General features: G+C 44.0%; 1 protein-coding gene across 3 annotated transcripts; it reads right to left on the reverse strand.

Moving 5' to 3' along the window:
• Positions 1-129: 129 nt before the first annotated feature.
• Positions 130-21,981, reverse strand: LOC139581492 (uncharacterized protein DKFZp434B061-like). Of its 3 annotated transcripts, none has more exons than XR_011676242.1 (7): positions 21,831-21,981; positions 11,229-11,470; positions 8,392-8,457; positions 8,221-8,284; positions 6,440-6,640; positions 3,957-6,180; positions 130-3,926 (listed from the first exon to the last, which is right to left on the reverse strand). XR_011676242.1 is itself a non-coding variant. In XM_071411307.1 (7 exons), the coding sequence occupies exons 3-7, from the start codon at positions 11,425-11,427 to the stop codon at positions 4,278-4,280; spliced, it is 2,433 nt and encodes an 810-aa protein (XP_071267408.1). In that variant the 5' UTR covers positions 11,428-11,470; positions 20,487-20,869; positions 21,831-21,981; the 3' UTR covers positions 130-4,277. The 3 variants fall into 3 exon arrangements, 2 of the variants coding, with proteins under 2 accessions (XP_071267408.1, XP_071267407.1); XM_071411307.1 differs by adding an exon at positions 20,487-20,869 and having other exon boundaries at positions 130-6,180; XM_071411306.1 differs by having other exon boundaries at positions 130-6,180.
• Between the last annotated feature and the right edge of the window lie 2,039 nt (positions 21,982-24,020).

Raw genomic sequence — 24,020 nt, forward strand, 5'->3', positions numbered from 1 at the left:
TGGTGTGTTTGTGCTTGTTAATATCTTACCTCCGAATTACAGGATGGTTGAAGTATCAGAACGAAATGCTCTAACAGTACCACATTGGGTTAAGTCCACCGCAACAATTAGTCATACGAACAACAAAGGTCAAATGCATAGCTTTAATATATACTTAGTTTGATTCCTTAAGAATTGTTCATTGTACAGCTGCACTTTCACATTTGAGACTACTCAAATCATCAGGTTGTTGATTAATAGTATGCATATAATATATATATGTTTTCCTCATGAGTTATTTGAAGCGTCGGTCAATGAAGACACATGCAATATATGATTCTAAGGCCATTACAAACACATTTAAATATAGTTTACACTCAAGACTAAGGAGTTAGATCATTACTGTGAACTGATAATGCATGTAGCAGCCATGACCAGCAGAGGAGACCACATCCTGGTAACACATACAGGAAACGATTCCTGTATGTGACGATTCCTTCGATTCCTGTATGTGACGATTCCTTCGATTCCTGTATGTGACGATTCCTTCGATTCCTGTATGTGACGATTCCTTCGATTCCACAAAAAGAATACTTTGGTGTGCTTTTGTTTGCCAGTTCATTTGAAACATGAAATCTTCATTAAAATTAGTCATATTCTTTGCTTAGCAGAGCTATAACCAGATATAGTACCATTCACATATGGAGTTACAGTACTGTTCGCTGGTGAAACATTTATGACTGTGACATACAGTCAGATATATTCAGTAGTAAGCTTCTGATTTCTTGACCATTTCACATCTATGATGCATATTAAAGTAAACATGTCTAATGCATATAAACGCCATTATGTTAGTTGTTCTTTATTGCGTATTATAATATTTTCAATGTTGATACTATCTCTACAAGGTTGGGGCTCCCGAGTGGCGCAGTGGTCTAAGACACTGCATCACAGTACAAGAGATGTCACTGCAGTACCTGGTTTGAATCCAGACTACATCACATCCAGCCGTGATTGGGAGTCCCATAGGGCGGTGCACAATTGGCCCAGTGTCGTCAGGGTTTGGCCGGAGTAGGCCGTCATTGTAAATAAGAAGTTGTTCTTAACTGACTTGCCTAGTTAAATAAAGGTTAAATAAAGGTTAAATAAAAATAAAAAAGGTTACACCAACAATCACATTGACTCTGATCAGCCTTTACATTCAAAAGAAGATGACAGTCATTTAACCTGGTATTTGCTTTCTTGACAAATAATAATAAATAAGTATTTAGTCACATCAAAACCTTGCATTTTCTAAGTGCAATGCATCTGTAGTAAATGAAAACAGATGTGATCAGTTTCAAGCAAAACTAGATTAAATAATCTGGTATCAAGAGTTTCACATAATTTCCATAATTCAAATTCAACTCAGGAATATTGTCATCGTATGGCTAAAACCGTATTCTCTGGCTAATAAGGAAATATCTGTTGTGCAAAAAAATGAACACAGCCTTAATGCCCTGTTGACATTGAACATCATACCACACTGAAATCCCATTGGTTCTTTGTTAAAATGATGAAGTGCAGCAATAAGGAATTGGAGTCAACGAGAGAGAAGAGGTGAGGCGTATGTTGTATGTCTATGAGAGAAACACTGTTCACTACTATGGATCAGGGTCCTATTCATTATGATACACCATAGCAAATGTTTTGCAACAGATAACAAAAACAAGCGTTTCTTATTGGACAAATTCAGGTAGGTCCCTCCCTGTTTCAACCCAATTGCTTCTGTTTGGTTCCTAGTAAATACAACCCTGGAAGTTTATGTTTCTATTCAGGACTACACATTATTATGTAGTCCAGTGGGAATATTGAAGCCACCCTGACACAAAACAAATTACCACTACAGATAAAATACCATCCTAATGATGTATATTTATCAACTGCAGTGCTGGCCTACGGTTTCTATATGAATAAGACTTAAGCGTGTACGCTGCTACTGTATGCTTCCAAGTAAACAACATAATAACATATTCCAGTACCTTAAACATACATTCTAAAGTCATTAGCTAAAAGCACTATTCAGACTGAAACATTTTGGAGTATTTGTTACGGTTGGTTAAGGACTAGCTTTTGGTTTTTTAGTTACTCTGAGAATATCAAAGGTGACATAACTATCCTCTGTATCACGTCACTGTACCATACCCAGCACAACATTTCTCAGGGCAGGGAAACTTCTGTCCCACTGTACACATAAGAACTTAATAAGATTGGACACAGCTGAGTCAATGGAAGAATAGATGTTACAAAGTGATCTACGATGGACTTTTGGTCTCTCAGTCTTTTAGTCTACACAGACAGTGAATCCACAAGCTAGAACCTAGAAGCTCAGATAGCTGAATCATTTTTGTCTGTATCAATACCCTTGATGATAATACGTCCTAAATGACACTTGGGACTAGATTCAATTGAATCTGTATTTCTGAAGTTCAGTGCTATAACGCAAATTAAATTTAAAGGCTGCATATGTCGACTCAATCGGAAATTACCTTTGAATTTCAAGCGCGCTATAGCACTGAACTTCGCTGATACGGATTGAATCGAGCCCCTGGTAACATTTTAGCGGACCAAAATGTGTCCTCTGATTTGCAAGATGACAGGGAAAGCATGTGGTTGTATAGGTAGAGAAACAGCCAGTGGTGATTACATCAAAACCTGGAGTTAACCTACTCAGAGGCAGTTTCTGCCTCTAATTCCATAGTATGTAGTAGAGTTACAGACCAGACTGACAAGTTACTAGGCTACACCGATATTACCCATTGTTTTCTGTTGGTCGACTTACACTGTGGTATAGTTGATTGTTGTTGGGGGTATAATTGATTGTTGTTGGGGGTATAGTTGATTGTTGTTGGGGGTATAGTTGATTGTTGTTGGGGATATAGTTGATTGTTGTTGGGGATATAGTTGATGGTTGTTGGGGGTATAGTTGATTGTTGTTGGGGGTATAGTTGATGGTTGTTGGGGGTATAGTTGATTGTTGTTGGGGGTATAATTGATTGTTGTTGGGGGTATAGTTGATTGTTGTTGGGGGTATAGTTGATTGTTGTTGGGGATATAGTTGATTGTTGTTGGGGATATAGTTGATGGTTGTTGGGGGTATAGTTGATTGTTGTTGGGGGTATAGTTGATGGTTGTTGGGGGTATAGTTGATTGTTGTTGGGGGTATAGTTGATTGTTGTTGGGGATATAGTTGATGGTTGTTGGGGGTATAGTTGATTGTTGTTGGGGGTATAGTTGATGGTTGTTGGGGGTATAGTTGATTGTTGTTGGGGGTATAGTTGATGGTTGTTGGGGGTGTAGTTGATTGTTGTTGGGGGTATAGTTGATTGTTGTTGGGGGTGTAGTTGATGGTTGTTGGGGGTGTAGTTGATGGTTGTTGGGGGTGTAGTTGATGGTTGTTGGGGGTATAGTTGATGGTTGTTGGGGGTATAGTTGATTGTTGTTGGGGGTATAGTTGATTGTTGTTGGGGGTGTAGTTGATTGTTTTTGGGGATATAGTTGATGGTTGTTGGGGGTGTAGTTGATGGTTGTTGGGGGTGTAGTTGATGGTTGTTGGGGGTGTAGTTGATGGTTGTTGGGGGTGTAGTTGATTGTTGTTGGGGGTGTAGTTGATGGTTGTTGGGGGTATAGTTGATTGTTGTTGGTGTAGTCTGAAACCTGGGCTTGCACTGTCTGGTTATAATAGGAGTAGTATTGTAGCTGTGCTGTTAGTCACATTATGCAAGTGTTTAAGATCAATCCATCTGGATGGTGCCAGTGTTTACCTAACTACAACTGGTCTAGATCAATGAATAAATCACAGCCTTGCTGGTATGACCCCGTCGTTTTGAAGCCATGTCACTTCATAGTTGGTGCCAGACAGTCTCAGCCAGCCTGGCATGGTGTACTCAGTTCAGTTTTGACATGGCCTGGTGAACTCAGTTCAGTTTTGACATGGCCTGGTGAACTCAGTTCAGTTTTGACATGGCCTGGTTGGTTTACCTCCGTAGTATTGCTATATATCCATTTGTCCTTGTCACAGTGGGGCTTGGACAGTCTCTCTCTCTCTGTGTCTCTCTCTCTGTGTCTCTCTCTCTCTGTGTCTCTCTCTCTCTGTGTCTCTCTCTCTGTGTCTCTCTCTCTGTGTCTCTCACTGTGTCTCTCACTGTGTCTCTCACTGTGTCTCTCACTGTGTCTCTCTCTCTCTCTGTCTGTGTCTCTCTCTCTGTGTCTCTCTCTCTCTCTGTGTCTCTCTCTCTGTGTCTCTCTCTCTCTCTTTCTCACCACTTGTGCTGACTGTGTACTGATCTCCTCTTCTCCTTCAGAGACACGCCCTCCTCCTCCTGGCTGACCCGGCAGTTCTTTATGTCCTCCATCTCCACCTCGTCCTCCTTCTCCTCCTCTGGGGGGCTCTGAGCCACAGCAGGGTCCTCCTTCTCCCCCTTCACCACATCAGCCATACACACCACAGAGACTTCCCTCTGACTGTCAGGACTGGCGTTGACTATGGCAACACTACCCACCTCCAGCTTGTTCTCTAGAGGGCTTCCACTGGAGGGGCAGACTTTTATTGGAGTCATGGTGGCGGAGACTTTCATGTGGTCCACGGTGGGGGAGATTTTCACAGTGGCCACAGTGGGAGAGACTTTGTCGGCCTTAAACCTAGCAAGGCTGTCTGCGTTGTGTTCTGGCCCTTTCATGATGGCTGTGGCTAAGGTCGTGAAGGGAGAGGAGGAGGGTGAGGTTTGGTCCATCTTGACTAAAGTAGTAGTATTCCTTAGAATACTATGAGGAGCTATAGGGGACACCATTAAGGGGGTAGGGGAGACTTTTCTGGGGGACAGGGCGGGGGAGACATTTCTGGGGGACAGGGCAGGGGAGACTTTTCTGGAGGACAGGGCAGGGGAGACTTGCATGGGGGTAGGGGTGGGGGAGAGATTTAAAGGAGTAGTTTTGGAGGACACTTTTCTGGGGGACAGGGCAGGGGAGACTTTTCTGGAGGACAGGGCAGGGGAGACATTTCTGGAGGACAGGGCAGGGGAGACATTTCTGGAGGACAGGGCAGGGGAGACTTGCATGGGGGTAGGGGTGGGGGAGAGATTTAAAGGAGTAATATTGGAGGACACTTTTCTGGGGGACAGGGAAGGGGAGAGATTTAAGGAGGTAGGGGAGGGGAACACGATTCTGGAGGACAGGGCAGGCGAGAGATTTAAGGGGGCAGTGGTAGGGTGGGCTTGTACAGGGGTAGGGGAGGCTTGTACAGGGGTAGGGGTATGGGAGGCTTGTACAGGGGTAGGGGTAGGGGCGGCTTGTACAAGGGTAGGGGTGGCTTGTACAGGGGTAGGGGTATGGGAGGCTTGTACAGTGGTAGGGGCGGCTTGTACAGGGGTATGGGAGGCTTGTACAGGGGTAGGGGTATGGGAGGCTTGTACAGGGATAGGGGTGGCTTGTACAGGGGTAGGGGTGGCTTGTACAGGGGTAGGGGTAGGGGAGACTTGTACAGGGGTAGGGGAGGCTTGTACAGGGGTAGGGGTAGAGTTGGCTTGTACAGGGGAAGTGGCAGGGGAGACATTTAAGGGGCTAGGGGCAAGGTTAGTAGGGGAGCCTGGGGTAAGGGGGAATATTTCAGGGGTCATGGGGGTGACTTGTACTGGGGTGGTGATGGGGGATTCTTGTACCGGGGGCGTTAGGGGGGAAACTCCTGCTGGACTCGTGTTGGGAGAGACCGGTTCGGGAGCCTCTGTGGGGGACACTATAAAAGTGACCCTAGTGGGGGACATCTTAACAGGGGCCATCTCAGTGTCGTCAGGTGCAGCAGAGCCCATGCTGGGCTGGGACGACAGGGCCTTCACAGGGCTGGAGGTCTGCACTGGAGCAGTCTTCAACGGATCATTGAAGAGGGGTTCCTCTTCCACCACGGGCTGGCTCAGTGACACTTTGACCCCCACTGGATCACTGCCTCTGCGCAGCGAGAACAGAACTAGACTCTTCTTCCGCTTGGCCGCGGTGGCCACCACACCGTTTGTGGTCTCTGTTTTGACGTCTTTGAACATGCTCTGCAGGTTGTAACCCTCCTTCCTCTGGGGGTCCTCCTCATCCCCCTTCTCACTATCCAGGGCCTCCGATTGGTCCAACTGGTCGCCAGATCCCTGATCCTTCTTATCCATGTGGGTGACTCGGAACCTGTAGGTATACGGACATCAGATAGTACTGTACATCACCACGATGAGAACCCTAGATAGCATAACTGTACACATGTAAAGTACTTTAACACAAACACAAAGGCCTCTGAATTCTCTGAACCCTAAATCCCATTAGAAAACACACAGTAGTGTGACTAGAGAGACTATAAATGTGTTCTTAATGGTTTACCTGGCAAAACAAATTAAATAAATAAAGATGAATGTATTGTGTTGTCAAACACCCGTCCAGTGTGACTCACCTTCCCACAGCGAACACAGTGGACTCTCTCCTCTCTCCTGGCGTTCTCGGCTTATTGGTCCGAGGCACACGGCTCAGGCGGCGGGCCTTCTTGGACCGCCCTTGCACACAGAGTGTGCAGGACTTATGGTCGAGCTGGGCGCCAGAGTGCACTGTGTGGTGATGAGGTGGAATACCCCCCAGGCTCTCTTTGCGCAGTAATCTTTTGGAAAGACAATGAAATACCCATTCAGTCAGGCATGTTTATTTTCCATTCCATTTCAAACTCGGTCCTGGAGACCCCAAGGGGTGCACTGTGTGCGTTTTGGTTTTTGTCATAGCACTACACAGCTGATTCAATTAATCAAAGCTCGATGATTAGTTGATTATTTGAATTAGCTGTGTAGTGCAAGGGCAAAAACCAAAACATGCACCCCTTGGGGTCCTGAGGAGCGTGTCTGGGAAACACTCTAGACCATGACTAAGCAAAAACATCCAAAGACATCTTTCTAAGCATCTAAACGCCATTTCTAAGCATCTGGTTTATAGTAGCATATTTGTTGTAGTCTGCCTGTGAAATAAGAGTCTCTAGTGTGATCCATCAGTCCGTCTGTTCCCCTCTCTGGCCGCCTCTGTCTGTGACCTCCCTCCCATCAGGACTGCAGCATCTCTGGGGAGTACTGTAGCTGTACTGCTGCTGTAGCTGGCTGAGAGAGGAGAGTGTGGGAAGAATACCAACGAACGCCACGGTCCTGTAGGCTGCTGTCAGTCTGAGAGCACTACCTTGGTAAACAGACATGAACACTAAAACCCTCACCCTAGAGGTGCCAAGTTAGAACATGGATCTAATTAACAAGCATAAATCTCTCCAATATACTAGTAGCACATCACAGTTATATTATTACAGCACACCACTGGGTCTGTTTCTCTAGAATGCCCTCGATCATCTCTACCTAGAATGCCCTCGATCATCTCTACCTAGAATGCCCTCGATCATCTCTACCTAGAATGCCCTCGATCATCTCTACCTAGAATGCTTGATATGGATGTAAGGAGAAGCACGTTGGTAGAGTGCAGTAGTAGCATACTATGTAGGGAGACTATTTGTCTGTTTGCCTCACAACAAGGCAGTAAAGATCAGGTCCTGTATCCACAAAGAGTCTCAGAGTATGAGTTTAAATTAAAAATAAATCAGATTGTATGGACAGATCCTAGATCAGCACTCCTACTCTGAGACACTTTGTGGTTACGGGCCTAGATCCCATAACAGAGCTGCTGAGACCAAGACAACATTAAGCCAGGTGACCCCATGGGACAGATAGCCCAAGGACACACTGCATAGCACAGGAACAGAGGGGCTGGGCACCCCACTCCATAGCTACCCTCTAGTCCCAGCATAAATACAAGCCACACAATACACTGACTTTCTCCAGACTCTGCCTGACTGCCACAGGCACATAGAAATGTAGGCTACACCCATTGTTGTGGCCTCTCTGAAAACACGACAGCCTAAAGCAGGGGGAAACCCTGCAGTACAGTACAGGAGACCTGCATTTAAACCATATGCATTATGTACCACAGAAATACTGGTTTGTTCCAGAGAAAAATAAAGTAGGAGTATATTACTTGAGAGGAATTGGTGCTGTTACTAAGTAAGGTGCTTGTTTACCTTAGCTTTGCACTAAAATACTTTCACCAAGGGTGATAATAACACGCTGGAGTAAGACAAGGTGAATGTAAATCTACTTACACAAAAATACATTGTAACTAAGCAAAAGAAAAATTGATCTTAACAATACGTACCTAGGATCATGATGTTGACATATATCCTGTTTTCCTAGCATATCCTTGAAGGCTTCCATGTTAGCTAGAAGGTAGAACACAAACATTACACACTTTTGCTAAGCACAATTAAAATTGCAGTATTTAAGTGCCAAAGGTATTGACAAAATGTAGTATCTATTAAGTTATTGCCTTCATTTTCAATGATGCACTTCAGGATTTGTTCAACGGTGTCTTGATTGTCCTCTTCTTCATCATCTGTAATATATGAAAGCTTATCTGACGAAGCAGCTTGCCCCCAAGCGTGCTTCATCATCATTCAAGATTATTAAAGGAAATTCTCAAAGTTATTGACCTGGACCGTTTTTCCTCACTTCAATGAAAGGAGCATATTTCTGTTTGTTTGTATGCTTTCAAGAGATTCTACTTCCTAGTTGTTTACTTCCACTGAGGCCCATGGTTTTCAAGTACCCATTAAATAAACACTAATTCAATATGGGAAATATTACTTCTTTGTGAGTGTTCAGTTACACTGGACTGAATTTAATTCAAGCTGAAATAACATCCTCTAACCTAAAGAGTACAGTTTCCTGCTTGGTAAATGGCCAAGGGCCTTTCGATAAAGACAGACATGTCCGAAAAATGTCACGCATACCACTTGTATCTGCCTTAAAAAATCAATCATGGATACTTAACTTCTCCAAGCCATATCCCTGACCCTGATGTTGTTCCCACTGTGACTATTAAAATCGACCCAAACCAGAAACCGTGGATAGACGGCATCATTCACGCAAAACTGAAAACGCGAAATACCACATTTAATCATGGCAAGGTGACTGGGAATATGGTCAAATACGGAGGGAATAACTACATTGTTTGTAAGGCAATCAAACAGGCAAAACGTCAGTACAGAGAAAAAGTGGAGTCGCAATTTAACGGCTCAGACACGAGGCGTATGTGGTAGGGTCAATAGATAATCACGGGTTACAAAGGGAAAACCAGCCATGTCGCGGACACCGACGTCTTGCTCCCGGACAAGCTAAACACCTTATTTTCCCACTTTGAGGATAACAGTGCCACCGGTCCCAAGGACTGTGGGCTCTCATTCTGTTCATTGACTATAGCTTAGCCTTAAACACCATAGTACCCTCCAATCTCATCATTAAGTTTAGGGCCCTGGGTCTGAATCCCGCCCTGTGCAACTGGGTCCTGGACTTCCTGACGACCCGCCCCCAGGTTGTGAAGGAAGGAAACAACACCTCCACTTCGCTGATCCTCAACACAGGGGCCCCACAAGGGTGCATACTAAGCCTCCTCCTGTACTCTCTGTTCACCCATGACTGCATGGCCACATACGCCTCCAACTCAATCATCAGTGGAGAAGGTGGAAAGCTTCAAGTTCCTCGGCGTACACATCACTGACAAACTGAAATGGTCCACCCACACAGACAGTGTGGTGAAGGTGGCGCAACAGCGGCTCTTCAAACTCAGGAGGCTGAAGAAATTTGTCTTGGCCCCTAAGCCCCTTACAAACTTTTACAGATGCACAATTGAGAGCATCCTGTCAGGCTGTATCACCGCCTGGTACGGCAACTGCACCGCCGCCCAACTGTAAGGCTCTCCAGAGGGTAGTGAGGTCTGCACAACGCATCACTGGGTGCACACTGCCTGCCCTCTGGGACACCTACAGCAGCCGATGTCACGGGAAGGCCAAAAAGATCATCAAGGACAACAACCACCCGAGACAAGGCCTGTTCACCCCACTACCATCTAGAAGGCGAGGTCAGTACAGGTCCCATCAAAGCTGGGATCTAGAGACTGAAAAACAGCTTCTATCTCAAGGCCATCAGACTGTTAAATAGCCTTCACGGCTACCACCTGGCTACTCAACCCTGCATCTTAGAGGCTGCTGCCCCATGTACATAGACATGGAATCACTGGTCACTTTAATAATAGAATACTAGTCACTTTAATAATGTTAACATACTGCTTTACTCATTTCATTTGTATATACCAGAGGTGTGGACTCGAGTCATATGACTTGGACTCGAGTCACAAATATCATGACTTGCAACTCGACTTTGACACCAATGACTCGCGACTTAACTTGGACTTGAGCCTTTTGACTCGAACTGACTTGATACCCTCCCCAAGCCCAAATATAAAAAATTATGCTTTTTAAAAAAGTGTGCAGCGCATCAACTCTTCATTTAATGGATTACAGTTTGAATCGGACAGCAGCCAATCAAATTGTGCCAGCTGAGAAAAAGTTGCGCGTGGCAGTGCAGAGGAACGTCGGCGGGTGAATTCAGATGGAGCGCTTGGAAAGATGACACCCAACATTATTATTTTCAGATATAAAGACTACACTGTATCAACAAACATAACGGGAATGCGGGAAGAAAATGAAAATTTCCATGGAAATATAAAGTTTATTTGGAAAGTAATAAATATATTTTTAAAAGCATTCATGATTTGCGTAAATGTAATATACTAACTATTACTCTTGTTAAAATATGAAATGGTATTACATTTGGTGAAGAGCACATTAAGACTTGTTTGACTATTTGACTTGTTTAGGACTCGAAACTCAAAGTTTAGGACTTGAGACTTGTTGGTCTTGACTTGAGACTTGACTCGGACTTGCCTGACTTGAGAATTGACTTGGGACTTCAGTGCTAAGACTTGAGACTTACTTGTGACTTGTAAAACAATGACTTGGTCCCACCTCTGGATACTGTATTCTATTCTACTGTATTTTAATCATTGCCACTACAACACGTTTTTGTTGTTAAAACAAATATATATATTTCTTAATTCCATTCTTATACTTTTAGATGTGTGAATTGTTAGATACTACTGCACTGTCGGAGCTAAGAACACAAGCATTTCGCTACACCTGCCATAACATCTGCTAAATATGTGTATGTGACCAATAAGATTGTATTTTATTTGACATCAATGGATAGATCAAAAGCCAATATACAGTATATATAAACACACTCTGACAGATCCTGGTAGATACCTACCATTATTTTCTGGTCCCAGTTTCTGCTCACACTCGTCATCGTCCTCCTCCTCCCCAGTCCTGCAACGGTAGCCCTTCTTCTTCAGCAGGTGGCAGACCAGGAAGCCCAGGAGGCCAGTGATGAAGAAGAAGAAGACCAGGAGGAAGATCATATACGGGGGAGGGGGTTCCCCCACTGTCGATGCCTCCAGGTCTGTCATCCCTCCAAAGGGTCTTCACTCGTCCTCTATCTGTAGCATAGTTCTGTATAGCCAATGGGTACACACATATGTCCTGTAGAGTCAGTAACGTAACCATGAAGGAGGTTCCCCACACTTATCAGAAGATGTCAACTCTTGATCCACTCAGCGGCATTGATGGGCCTGTGTGCCTGGTCTTGTAAGGCTATCTGAGTCTCCTGTCATCATGTTGTGACTAGATAATCCCTGTTCTCAACTTCCTGTGCGTACCACTGGCTAGAGACAACTTTATCTATCTCAGCAGGCAGAGAGAGCTGGGCCTGGTGGTACACACCGTTGGATGTTTTTTTTCTGAGCATCTTAGCCCACACGGCTGCTATCTGAATAGGTCTATCGGACCATTTTTGAGTCACTATAATTATATCTATTTTGCCAATTGGATTGATCCCCTCTACCACACGGAACCCCACTAATCTACCGTCGGAAACGCACAAGGTGGCTAAAACAGACCTCCATCCGATGCCAGCTTGCTACCGATGGCCCAGGTAGCTGTCTGAATCGCCGTTACCCCAACCAACCTCACTACTCACTGGACCCTTATGATCACTCGACTAAGCATACTTCTACTTTTAAAAATCCACCTCTCTAAAAACAAGTCTCTCACCGTTGCCGCCTGCTATAGACCACCCTCTGCCCCCAGCTGTGCTCTGGACACCATATGTGAACTGATTGCCCCCCATCTATCTTCAGAGCTCGTGCTGCTAGGCAACCTAAACTGGAACATGCTTAACACCCCAGCCATCCTACAATCTAAGCTTGATGCCCTCAATCTCACACAAATTATCAATGAACCTACCAGGTACCACCCCAAAGACGTAAACACGGGCACCCTCATAGATATCATCCTAACCAACCTGCCCTCTAAATACACCTCTGCTGTTTTCAACCAAGATCTCAGCGATCACTGCCTCATTGCCTGCATCCGTAATGGGTCAGCGGTCAAACAACCTCCACTCATCACTGTCAAACGCTCCCTGAAACACTTCAGCGAGCAGGCCTTTCTAATCGACCTGGCCGGGGTATCCTGGAAGGATATTGATCTCATCCCGTCAGTAGTATTTTTTTTAAAATGCCTTCCTCACCATCTTAAATAAGCATGCCCCATTCAAGAAATGTAGAACCAGGAACAGATATAGCCCTTGGTTCTCTCCAGACCTGACTGCCCTTAACCAACACAAAAACATCCTATGGCGTTCTGCATTAGCATCGAACAGCCCCCGTGATATGCAACTTTTCAGGGAAGCTAGAAACCAATATACACAGGCAGTTAGAAAAGCCAAGGCTAGCTTTTTCAAGCAGAAACTTGCTTCCTGCAACACAAACTCAAAAAAGTTCTGGGACACTAAAGTCCATGGAGAATAAGAACACCTCCTCCCAGCTGCCCACTGCGCTGAGGACAGGGAACACTGTCACCACCGATAAATCCACTATAATTGAGAATTTCAATAAGCATTTTTCTACGGCTGGCCATGCTTTCCACCTGGCTACCCCTACCCCGGTCAACAGCACTGCACCCCCCACAGCAACTCGCCCAAGCCTTCCCCATTTCTCCTTCTCCCAAATCCAGTCAGCTGATGTTCTGAAAGAGCTGCAAAATCTGGACCCCTATAAATCAGCCGGGCTAGACAATCTGGACCCTTTCTTTCTAAAATTATCTGCCGAAATTGTTGCAACCCCTATTACTAGCCTGTTCAACCTCTCTTTCGTGTAGTCTGAGATTCCCAAAGATTGGAAAGCAGCTGCGGTCATCCCCCTCTTCAAAGGGGGGGACACTTTTTTTTATTTAATTTTTTTTAATTTTCTCCCCAATTTTCGTGGTATCCAATCGCTAGTAATTACTATCTTGTCTCATCGCTACAACTCCCGTACGGGCTCGGGAGAGACGAAGGTCGAAAGTCATGCGTCCTCCGAAGCACAACCCAACCAAGCCGCACTGCTTCTTAACACAGCGCGCCTCCAACCCGGAAGCCAGCCGCACCAATGTGTCGGAGGAAACACCGTGCACCCGCCCCCCTCGGTTAGCGCGCACTGCGCCCGGCCCGCCACAGGAGTCGCTGGAGCGCGATGAGACAAGGATATCCCTACCGGCCAAACCCTCCCTAACCCGGACGACGCTAAGCCAATTGTGCGTCGCCCCACGGACCTCCCGGTCGCGGCCGGCTGCGACAGAGCCTGGGCGCGAACCCAGACTCTGGTGGCGCAGCATAGCACTGCGATGCAGTGCTCTAGACCACTGCGCCACCCGGGAGGCCCTGGGGGGGACACTCTTGATCCAAACTGCTACAGACCTATATCTATCCTACCCTGCCTTTCTAAGGTCTTCGAAAGCCAAGTCAACAAACAGATTACCGACCATTTCGAATCCCACCATACCTTCTCCGCTATGCAATCTGGTTTCAGAGCTGGTCATGGGTGCACCTCAGCCACGCTCAAGGTCCTAAACGATATGCTAACCGCCATCGATAAGAAACAATACTGTGCAGCCGTATACATTGATCTGGCCAAGGCTTTCGACTCTGTCAATCACCACATCCTCATCGGCAGACTCGATAGCCTTGGTTTCTCAAATGATTGCCTCGCCTGGTTCACCAACTACTTCTCTGATAGTTCAGTGTGTCAAATCGGAGGGCCTGTTGTCCGGGCCGCTGGCAGTCTCTATGGGGGTGCCACAGGGTTCAATACTTGGACCGACTCTCTTCTTTGTATACATCAATGATGTCGCTCTTGCTACTGGTGAGTCTCTGATCCACCTCTACGCAGACGACACCATTCTGTATACTTCTGGCCCTTTGGACACTGCTAACAACCCTCCAGACGAGCTTCAATGCCATACAACTCTCCTTCCGTGGCTTCCAATTGCTCTTAAATACAACCGATCGCTGCCTGCACCTGCCCAACATCACTACTCTGGACGGTTCTGACTTAGAATATGTGGACAACTACAAATACTTAGGTGTATGGTTAGACTGTAAACTCTCCTTCCAGACTCACATCAAACATCTCCAATCCAAAGTTAAATCTAGAATTGGCTTCCTATTTCACAACAAAGCATCCTTCACTCATGCTGCCAAACATACCCTTGTAAAACTGACCATCCTACCGATCCTCGACTTTCGGCGATGTAATTTACAAAATAGCCTCCAATACCCTACTCAATAAATTGGATGCAGTCTATAACAGTGCCATCCGTTTTGTCACCAAAGCCCCATATACTACCCACCACTGCGACCTGTACGCTCTCGTTGGCTGGCCCTTGCGTCATACTCGTCGCCAAACCCACTGGCTCCAGGTCATCTACAAGACCCTGCTAGGTAAAGTCCCCCCTTATCTCAGCTCGCTGGTCACCATAGCAGCACCCACCTGTAGCACGCGCTCCAGTAGGTATATCTCTCTGGTCACCCCCAAAACCAATTCTTCCTTTGGCCGCCTCTCTTTCCAGTTCTCTGCTGCCAATGACTGGAATGAACTACAAAAATCTCTGAAACTGGAAACACTTATCTCCCTCACTAGCTTTAAGCACCAGCTGTCAGAGCAGCTCACAGATTACTGCACCTGTACATAGCCCAAACAACTACCTCTCCCCCTACTGTATTTATTTATTTTGCTCCTTTGCACCCCATTATTTCTATCTCTACTTTGCACATTCTTCCACTGCAAATCTACCATTCCAGTGTTTTACTTGCTATATTGTATTTACTTCGCCACCATGGCCTTTTTTTTGCCTTTACCTCCCTTATCCCACCTCATTTGCTCACATTGTATATAGACTTATCTTTCTACTGTATTGTTTACTGTATGTTTGTTTTACTCCATGTGTAACTCTGTTGTTGTATGTGTCGAACTGCTTTGCTTTATCTTTGCCAGGTCGCAATTGTAAATGAGAACTTGTTCTCAACTTGCCTACCTGGTTAAATAAACGTGAAATACACTGCTCAAAAAATAAAGGGAACACTTAAACAACACAATGTAACTCCAAGTCAATCACACTTCTGTGAAATCAAACTGTCCACTTAGGAAGCAACACTGATTGACAATAAATTTCACATGCTGTTGTGCAAATGGAATAGACAAAAGGTGGAAATTATAGGCAATTAGCAAGACACCCCTAATAAAGGAGTGATTCTGCAGGTGGTGACCACAGACCACTTCTCAGTTCCTATGCTTCCTGGCTGATGTTTTGGTCACTTTTGAATGCTGGCGGTGCTCTCACTCTAGTGGTAGCATGAGACGGAGTCTACAACCCACACAAGTGGCTCAGGTAGTGCAGCTCATCCAGGATGGCACATCAATGCGAGCTGTGGCAAGGAGGTTTGCTGTGTCTGTCAGCGTAGTGTCCAGAGCATGGAGGCGCTACCAGGAGACAGGCCAGTACATCAGGAGACGTGGAGGAGGCCGTAGGAGGGCAACAACCCAGCAGCAGTACCGCTACCTCCGCCTTTGTGCAAGGAGGAGCACTGCCAGAGCCCTGCAAAATGACCTCCAGCAGGCCACAAATGTGCATGTGTCAGCATATGGTCTCACAAGGGCTCTGAGGATCTCATCTCGGTACCTAATGGCAGTCAGGCTACCTCTGGCGAGCACATGGAGGGCTGTGCGGCCCCACAAAGAAATGCCACCCCACACCATGACTGACCCACCGCCAAACCGGTCATGCTGGAGGATGTTGCAGGCAGCAGAACGTTGTCCACGGCGTCTCCAGACTCTGTCACGTCTGTCACATGTGCGTGTGAACCTGCTTTCATCTGTGAAGAGCACAGGGCGCCAGTGGCGAATTTGCCAATCTTGGTGTTCTCTGGCAAATGCCAAACGTCCTGCACGGTGTTGGGCTGTAAGCACAACCCCCACCTGTGGACGTCGGGCCCTCATACCACCCTCATGGAGTCTGTTTCTGACCATTTGAGCAGACACATGCACATTTGTGGCCTGCTGGAGGTCATTTTGCAGGGCTCTGGCAGTGCTCCTCCTTGCACAAAGGCGGAGGTAGTGGTCCTGCTGCTGGGTTGTTGCCCTCCTACGGCCTCCTCCACGTCTCCTGATGTACTGGCCTGTCTCCTGGTAGCGCCTCCATGCTCTGGACACTACGCTGACAGACACAGCAAACCTTCTTGCCACAGCTCGCATTGATGTGCCATCCTGGATGAGCTGCACTACCTGAGCCACTTGTGTGGGTTGTAGACTCCGTCTCATGCTACCACTAGAGTGAGAGCACCGCCAGCATTCAAAAGTGACCAAAACATCAGCCAGGAAGCATAGGAACTGAGAAGTGGTCTGTGGTCACCACCTGCAGAATCACTCCTTTATTGGGGGTGTCTTGCTAATTGCCTATAATTTCCACCTTTTGTCTATTCCATTTGCACAACAGCATGTGAAATTTATTGTCAATCAGTGTTGCTTCCTAAGTGGACAGTTTGATTTCACAGAAGTGTGATTGACTTGGAGTTACATTGTGTTGTTTAAGTGTTCCCTTTATTTTTTTGAGCAGTGTATATATATATATATTTTTTTAAACACTCACTCACTCACACACCGTGCTAAATTCTACAGGCCAAGAAGTGAGGATTTCATCAACCACTCATTAATTAATATTTTGTTGAATAGTACTTGATAGTTTGTAAAACCTGGGCGGCAAAATATTGCAATGTTATGATGAGAAATGAAGGGTAATGCTTCTGCTTACAGAGGAAATTGGTATATATTTTTGGTGTGCCTTCAGAAAGTATTCATACCCCTTGACTTATTCCACAATTGGTTTTGTTACAGCCTGAATTCAAAATGGATTAAATGTAATTTTTTCTCACCCATCTACATGTAACAGTATTGCTTCCGTCCCTCTCCTCGCCCCTACCTTGGTTCGAACCAGGGACCATCTGCACACATCGACAACAGCCACCCTCGAAGCATCGTTACCCATCGTGCCACAAAAGCTGCAGCCCTTGCAGAGCAAGGGGAACAACTACTTCAAGGTCTCAGCGTGAGTGACGTCACCGATTGAAACGCTATTAGCGCACACCACCGCTAACTAGCTAGCCATTTCACATCGGTTACATACACACAATACCTCAACGCGAAAACATGACAACGCGAAAACATGTTTTTTTTAAAAAATGTTTTCAAATGTATTCAAAATTAAATACAGAAATATCTCATTTGCATAAGTATTCACACCCCTGAGTCAATACATCTCAGAATCACCTTTGGAAGGGATTACAGCTGTGAGTCTTTCTGGGTAAGTCTAAGAGCTTTTGAATTGTACACTATTTGCACATTATTCTTTTTAAAATTCTTCAAGCTCTATCTAGTTGTTTGTTGATCATTGCTAGATAGCCATTTTTAAGTCTTGCCATAGATTTTCAAGCCGATTTTTAAGTCAAAATTGTAACTAGAGCACTTGGGAACATTCAATGTCGTCTTGGTAAGCACTCCAGTGTATATTTGGCCTTGAGTTTCAAGTTTTAAGTTATTGTCCTGCTGAAAGGTGAATGTATCTCCCGGTGTCTGTTGAAAAGCAGACAACCAGGTTCTCCGGTTGGATTTTGCCTGTGCTTAGTTGTATTCCGTTTCTTTTTATCCTATAAACTCCCTTGTCCTTGCCGATGAGAAGCATTCTCATAACATGATGCCACCACCATGCTTGAAAATATGAAAAGTGGTACTCAGTGATGTGTTGAATTTGCCCCAAACATAATGATTTGTATTCAGGACATAAAGTAAATATAGTAGCCATTTTTTTTGCAGTTTTACTTTAGTGCCTTTTGCAAAAAGGATGCATATTTTGGAATATTTTCACTCTGTCATTTAGGTTAGTATTGCGGAGTAACTACAATGTTGTTGATCAGTTTTTTTCCTATCACAGCCATTAAACTCTGTAACCGTTTTAAAGTCCCCATTGGCCTCATCGTAAAATCCCTGAGTGGTTTCCTTCCTCTCCGTCAACTGAGTTATCTTTGTGTATTGATAGACCATCCAAAGTGTAATGAATAACTTCCCCATACTCAAAGGGATATTCAATGTCATTTAAAAAAAATCAATTTACCAATAGGTGCCCTTTTTTTTACCCCCTAATTTCGTGGTATCCAATTGGTAGTAGTTAGTCTTGTCTCATCGCTGCAACCCCCGTATGGACTCGGGAGAGGCAAAGGTCGAGAGCCATGCGTTCTCCGAAACACAACCCAACCCAACCAAGCCAAGCTGCACTGCTTCTTTACACAATGCCCGTCCAACCCGGAAGCCAGCCACACCAATGTGTCGGAGGAAACACAGCGTGCACTGCGCCCGGCCCACCACAGGAGTCGCTAGAGTGCGATGAGACAAGGATATCCCTGCCGGCCAAACCCCCCCTAACCCGGACGACGCTGGGCCAATTGTGCACCGCCCCATGGGCCTCCCGGTCACGGCCGGCTGCGACAGAGCCTTAGACCACTGCGCCACCCGGGAGGCCCTTAGGTGCCTTTTGCGAGGCATTAGAAAACCTCCCTGGTCTTTGTGGTTTAATCTGTGTTTGAAAATAATTGTTTGACTGAGAGACCTTACTGATAATTGTACAGAGTGTATAGAGATGAGGTAGTCATTCAAAAATCATGTTAATCACTATTATTGCATGCACACAGAGTCCATGCAATTTATTATGTGACTTGTTAAGCAAATCTTCACTCCTGAACATATTTAGGCTTGCCATAACAAATGGGATCAATACATAAAATAAAACATAATTCCACCTTGACATTATGGGGTATTATTGTGTGTAGGCCACTGGACAGTGACACAACATTTCAATGTAATACATTTTAAATTCAGGCTGTAACATAACAAAATGTGGAAAAAGTCAAGGGGTGTAAATACTTTCTGAATGCACTGTATAAGGCCTAGACACAACCAGAAAGCCCCTCACCTCAGCAGTTCAGACATATACTCCCTAGCAGATCCACCTTGCAGCAGTAAAATAATATTTCCTATGTATCTCTATAGAAATATAGTACATTCCCTTCTGGCTACTCTCCCAGCCTAACATGTTTACAATATGTGGGTGGAATTGGAAATGTATGGCAACTAATGTCTCTGTAAACAGAAATGTACAGTCTATGTTTGAAATGTACAGTCTATGTATGAACTTTCCAATTTTTGTAAGTCGCTCTGGATAAGAGCGTCTGCTAAATGACTTAAATGTAAATGTAAATGTATCTGTCCCTCTAAATTACGCCACTTACCAATAAGGTTGACACTGGTCTAGTGTCACAACAGGACAAGTCCTGTATACAGCTCTGTCATACTTACAGTACATCAATGTATAATATAGATTATCAATAAATCTGGTGAATTAGAATGAGCTAATTTGCTAACATTGTATTTGCAGAAAAAGGTGTCAGGAAACGACACAAGCCAATTGAAATATGAAGCAGAATATCTCTGCATCAGCATAAGCACAGAGAATCTTGAGGTGACTCGGCAATATAATGCCTCCCATCAGAAACACACACATTGATGATTGTGTTTTTAAAGGCCCTGCCATTGTCGGGAAGCTCTGTACTCATATCATTACAAACAGCATTTTTCAGAGAGTGGAAAAAAATGTGATCCATTGCTAAGAATAGAAAGGGTCACTTGATTCAATTGAGCCATTGATTTTTTATATGTGATGCCTGCGGTTGTCAGCTGTCTTTTCTCCATTTTATTTCCTAGAGATGCATATGATCATTTCAAAAACTCGCTACAAACTGGCCATTTGAATTCTTAGTCTGTCATATCAAATACAGTTGTAGGATCTTAATTTGAGACAGTTTGCTACAGCAGGAAAATAATCCTGCAGCAACAGAAAATGTGAATTATTATGTGTTTTATAATTAATTGACATTTTTGTAGGGGTTGAAAAAAAAATTGTAAGAGAAAGTGGAAATTACAAACTTCAGAAGTCTTTAACATCAAATACACTACAAGATTAAAATGTCCTGCATTTACAGGAAAGTTCTCATTCAACAGGGTGATCAAATTAAGATCCCACATCTGTATACGTGACCTCTACTCACCATGGCTGACTGTTTCCACATTATGACCCTCCTCAGTGACATAAAAATACATGACGTTTTGAATATCCATTTCCTTTCAGATAACCTTTACTATATCTTCAATTGTGAAGAATGTACAGCTATACAGTATTTGCATAACTGCATCAACATTAATTGTCTCAGTTCAAGTACAAGTTTAGGGCTACATGAGTGACCTTGATCTCAGTGATGACTACCTGACATGTTACTAATCATATTACAGTTAGACCTACATGAAGGCTACAGGCGTACACCGTTTAGGCTACTATAAACTAAAGACAAGCAATGGACAGGCAAGACAGCTTCTAGGCAATGGGACAATGGCCACTGTAGCCTGTTGGTAAGGCAGGGGACAGTTGAGCCACCTGAAAAAAATCATAAACTCTATTTAGGATACACTTAACCTATCGATCTTCCTATACTTTGTTAAATATGGAAACACTGTACATATACCACAGCTATTGGCCATATATCACAAACACCCGAGGTGCCTTATTGCTATTATAAACTCTTTACCAACGTAATTAGAGCAGTAAAAATAAATGTTTTGTCATACCTGTGTTATATGGTCTGATATACCACGGCAATCAGCCAATCAGCATTCAGGGCTAGAACCACCCAGTTTATAATACACCTATATACATTGATCATAGTGCCGCCTCTGTCGGACAGCATGTAGGAATGATCAAGTTCTACTTTTGTAAGCCTATCCTTTTAACAAAAACGAGTGAAGTCCGAAAATTAATGGTGACATTCGTGACATGGTGGCCCGTAACTACAACGGTAGCCTAAATTGAAGACCCACAACAGAGAGAGTGACCACCCCGCAGTGCACTCCATCTTTTGCAAGTTTCAGGCGGCCTCATGTCCCATGATGACACATCTGCCCTTGGTATTTTAAATGCGCTAGTAGCTACTGTACGACATGCACACGTGATGGAATTTGACAAGGACAAATATGACAAAACCAGATATTCTTGCTGAGTCTGTGGATCTGTCTGAGTCGGAACTTGACCGAGGATGCACTTGAGCGCCTGATACTGTAGCTCCATCATCGTGACTAAATCAGGCAGTCTACATAATTAATCAATGACACACTGCTGCGCTAAACTATAAATATATATCTTAATTATAATATTATAATATCATTCCCATAGTAATAATGTTTCCATCGCTGTGAATAACAACATTGTAGCAATTCATTTGCTGCATCATACGCTCCCCAGGTTCAATTGCTGACTTGAACAGCCCATACGCCCATCGACAGTCTATAATGAACCGTTCCCTTTTATTATTATTTAACGAGTTGCAAAGCAGCCTACTTACGTTCTTTCAGAAACATTATGAACCCGTAGTAAATGTGGATGCTATCCCGATAGGTGTGTGATCTCATATAGTAAATCCATTGAGATCCGCTACAGTTTTCTTCTGGCCAAACGAGAGCTGCTCTGGAGCAAACGGAGGGAAGGAGATTCTGCAAGTTATTTAAAGGGAAAATAGCAAAGACATATGGTGTAGCCGTTATTTTATTTTTAGGACAGATTTTTGGACTGTTACACTTTTACAATTCATCCAATTGGTCCAATTAATCTATGCTAAACAGTAAATAATTGAAAAAATTCCACATTTGAAAGTGAAGCATTGAATATCTCATTTCAAAAGCCTGCATAATACTTACAAATGCGTACATTTGTAAGATGTTTGACTCAATAGTTGTTCTAGTAGTCCAGTTAAAAATAAACAACAATATCTACATAGACATGTGCATTAGACGTTTATCCAATAACTACAATGAGATGTTGTTTCTTGAAGAACACCCCCCTTAGAACAGAAGAGTTAAAGAGTAACTGGACAAGTTTACACTTGATATGATTAAACTAAAGTGATGCCAAGCTAGTTTTGTCATCACCATGCATTATCCACAAAGGGGAAAACATTTGGATAACCAGAAGGCTGTTTAAAAAAATATATATATTTCACCTTTATTTAGCCAGGTAGTCTAGTTGAGAACAAGTTCTCATTTGCAACTGCGACCTGGCCAAGATAAAGCATAGCAATTCGACACATACAACACAGAGTTACACATGGAATAAACAAAACATACAGTCAATAATACAGTAGAACAAAGAAAACAAAAAGTCTATATACAGTGAGTGCAAATGAGGTAAGATAAGGGAGTTAAGGCAATAAATAGGCCATGGTGGCGAAGTAATTACAATATAGCAATTAAACACTGGAATGGTAGATGTGCAGAAGATGAATGTGCAAGTAGAGATACTGGGCATACTGAGCAAGATAAATAAATACAGTATGGGGATGAGGTAGGTAGATAGCCAATCTGTAAACAGCCCATCTATGTACAGGTGCAGTGATCTGTGAGCTGCTCTGACAGCTGGTGCTTAAAGCTAGTGAGGGAGATATGAGTCTCCAGCTTCAGAGATTTTTGCAGTTCGTTTCAGTCATTGGCATTGTGAATGATATAGGCTAGTAAACATCATATCTATATCAAATGTGCTTACAATAAGTCACACTCATCATAAAAAGTGAACTACAATTTTTTTTACTAAGCTGACATTTTTCTTTCTCTAAACATTTGACCCATAATAAAAAAACAGCCGGACTGCCATGCGTAGCCAGGGAGAAAGTATTAGCCTAGCTCCTAGCGGCTGTGATTGGTAGTACATTTCCCAAGCCCCTCTTTCTGTCCCCGCCCCACAGACTATTGTTTGGTACTGTCAGAGACGAAGAGGAAGAGAGAGGCCCAAATCGGCGGAAAATCTGTCTCCCTCCAGCAGGTGGCGTTTTTTCGTTGTTTCGACCACCAAGCGAGAGTGTCAAGTTTGGTAAACAAAACAATTAATGGCTTATTTGCTATGTGAGGTTTATTTGATCGAATAGAAGTTTCGTAATGCTGAAATTGTTTTGAGTGTACTGATATATGTAGGACACGTGACATCCCGGCAATTTTGAGAAAAAATTCCGTTATATCGGACTTGTCTCGAGATGGCTATGCATATTCATGACATGAGGCTAGTAGTATAGCGTCTCTCTCCATCAGGCCGTTGACCTCAACAACTCTAATTTAATATTTAAAACTAGATTACAATCTTCGTAACATTGCAAAAATCTGAAACTTTTTGTCCAAAACTGATGTACATTAGATAAACTAATCCATTCTTTGTCACTTCTAGATTAGACTACTGCAATGCTCTACTCTCTGGATACCTGGATAAAGCACGAAATAAACTTCAGTTAGTGCTAAACCAGGCTGCTAGAATCTTGACTAGAACCCCAAAATGTGGTCACATTACTCCAGTGCTAGCCTCTCTACACTGGTTTCCTGTTAAGGCTAGGGCTGATTTCAAGGTTTTACTGCTAACCTACAAAGCATTACATGGGCTTGCTACTACCCATCTCCGATTTGGTCCTGCCGCACATACCTACACGTACGCTATGGTCACAAGACTCAGGCCTCCTTATTGTCCCTAGAATTTCTAAGTAAACAGCTGGAGGCAG

This window comes from Salvelinus alpinus, chromosome 7, assembly GCF_045679555.1.
Source record: "Salvelinus alpinus chromosome 7, SLU_Salpinus.1, whole genome shotgun sequence".
Classification (NCBI taxonomy): Eukaryota; Metazoa; Chordata; class Actinopteri; order Salmoniformes; family Salmonidae; genus Salvelinus; species Salvelinus alpinus.

Excerpts from the sequence above, each read along its gene's own strand:
- LOC139581492 (XM_071411306.1), bottom strand. The coding sequence starts at position 11,427 with ATGACAGACCTGGAGGCATCGACAGTGGGGGAACCCCCTCCCCCGTAT. Across the intron at positions 8,458-11,228 it reads ACTGGGACCAGAAAATAATG|ATGATGAAGAAGAGGACAAT; the intron begins GTAGGTATCTAC and ends CATATATTACAG. Across the intron at positions 8,285-8,391 it reads GTGCATCATTGAAAATGAAG|CTAACATGGAAGCCTTCAAG; the intron begins GCAATAACTTAA and ends TCTACCTTCTAG.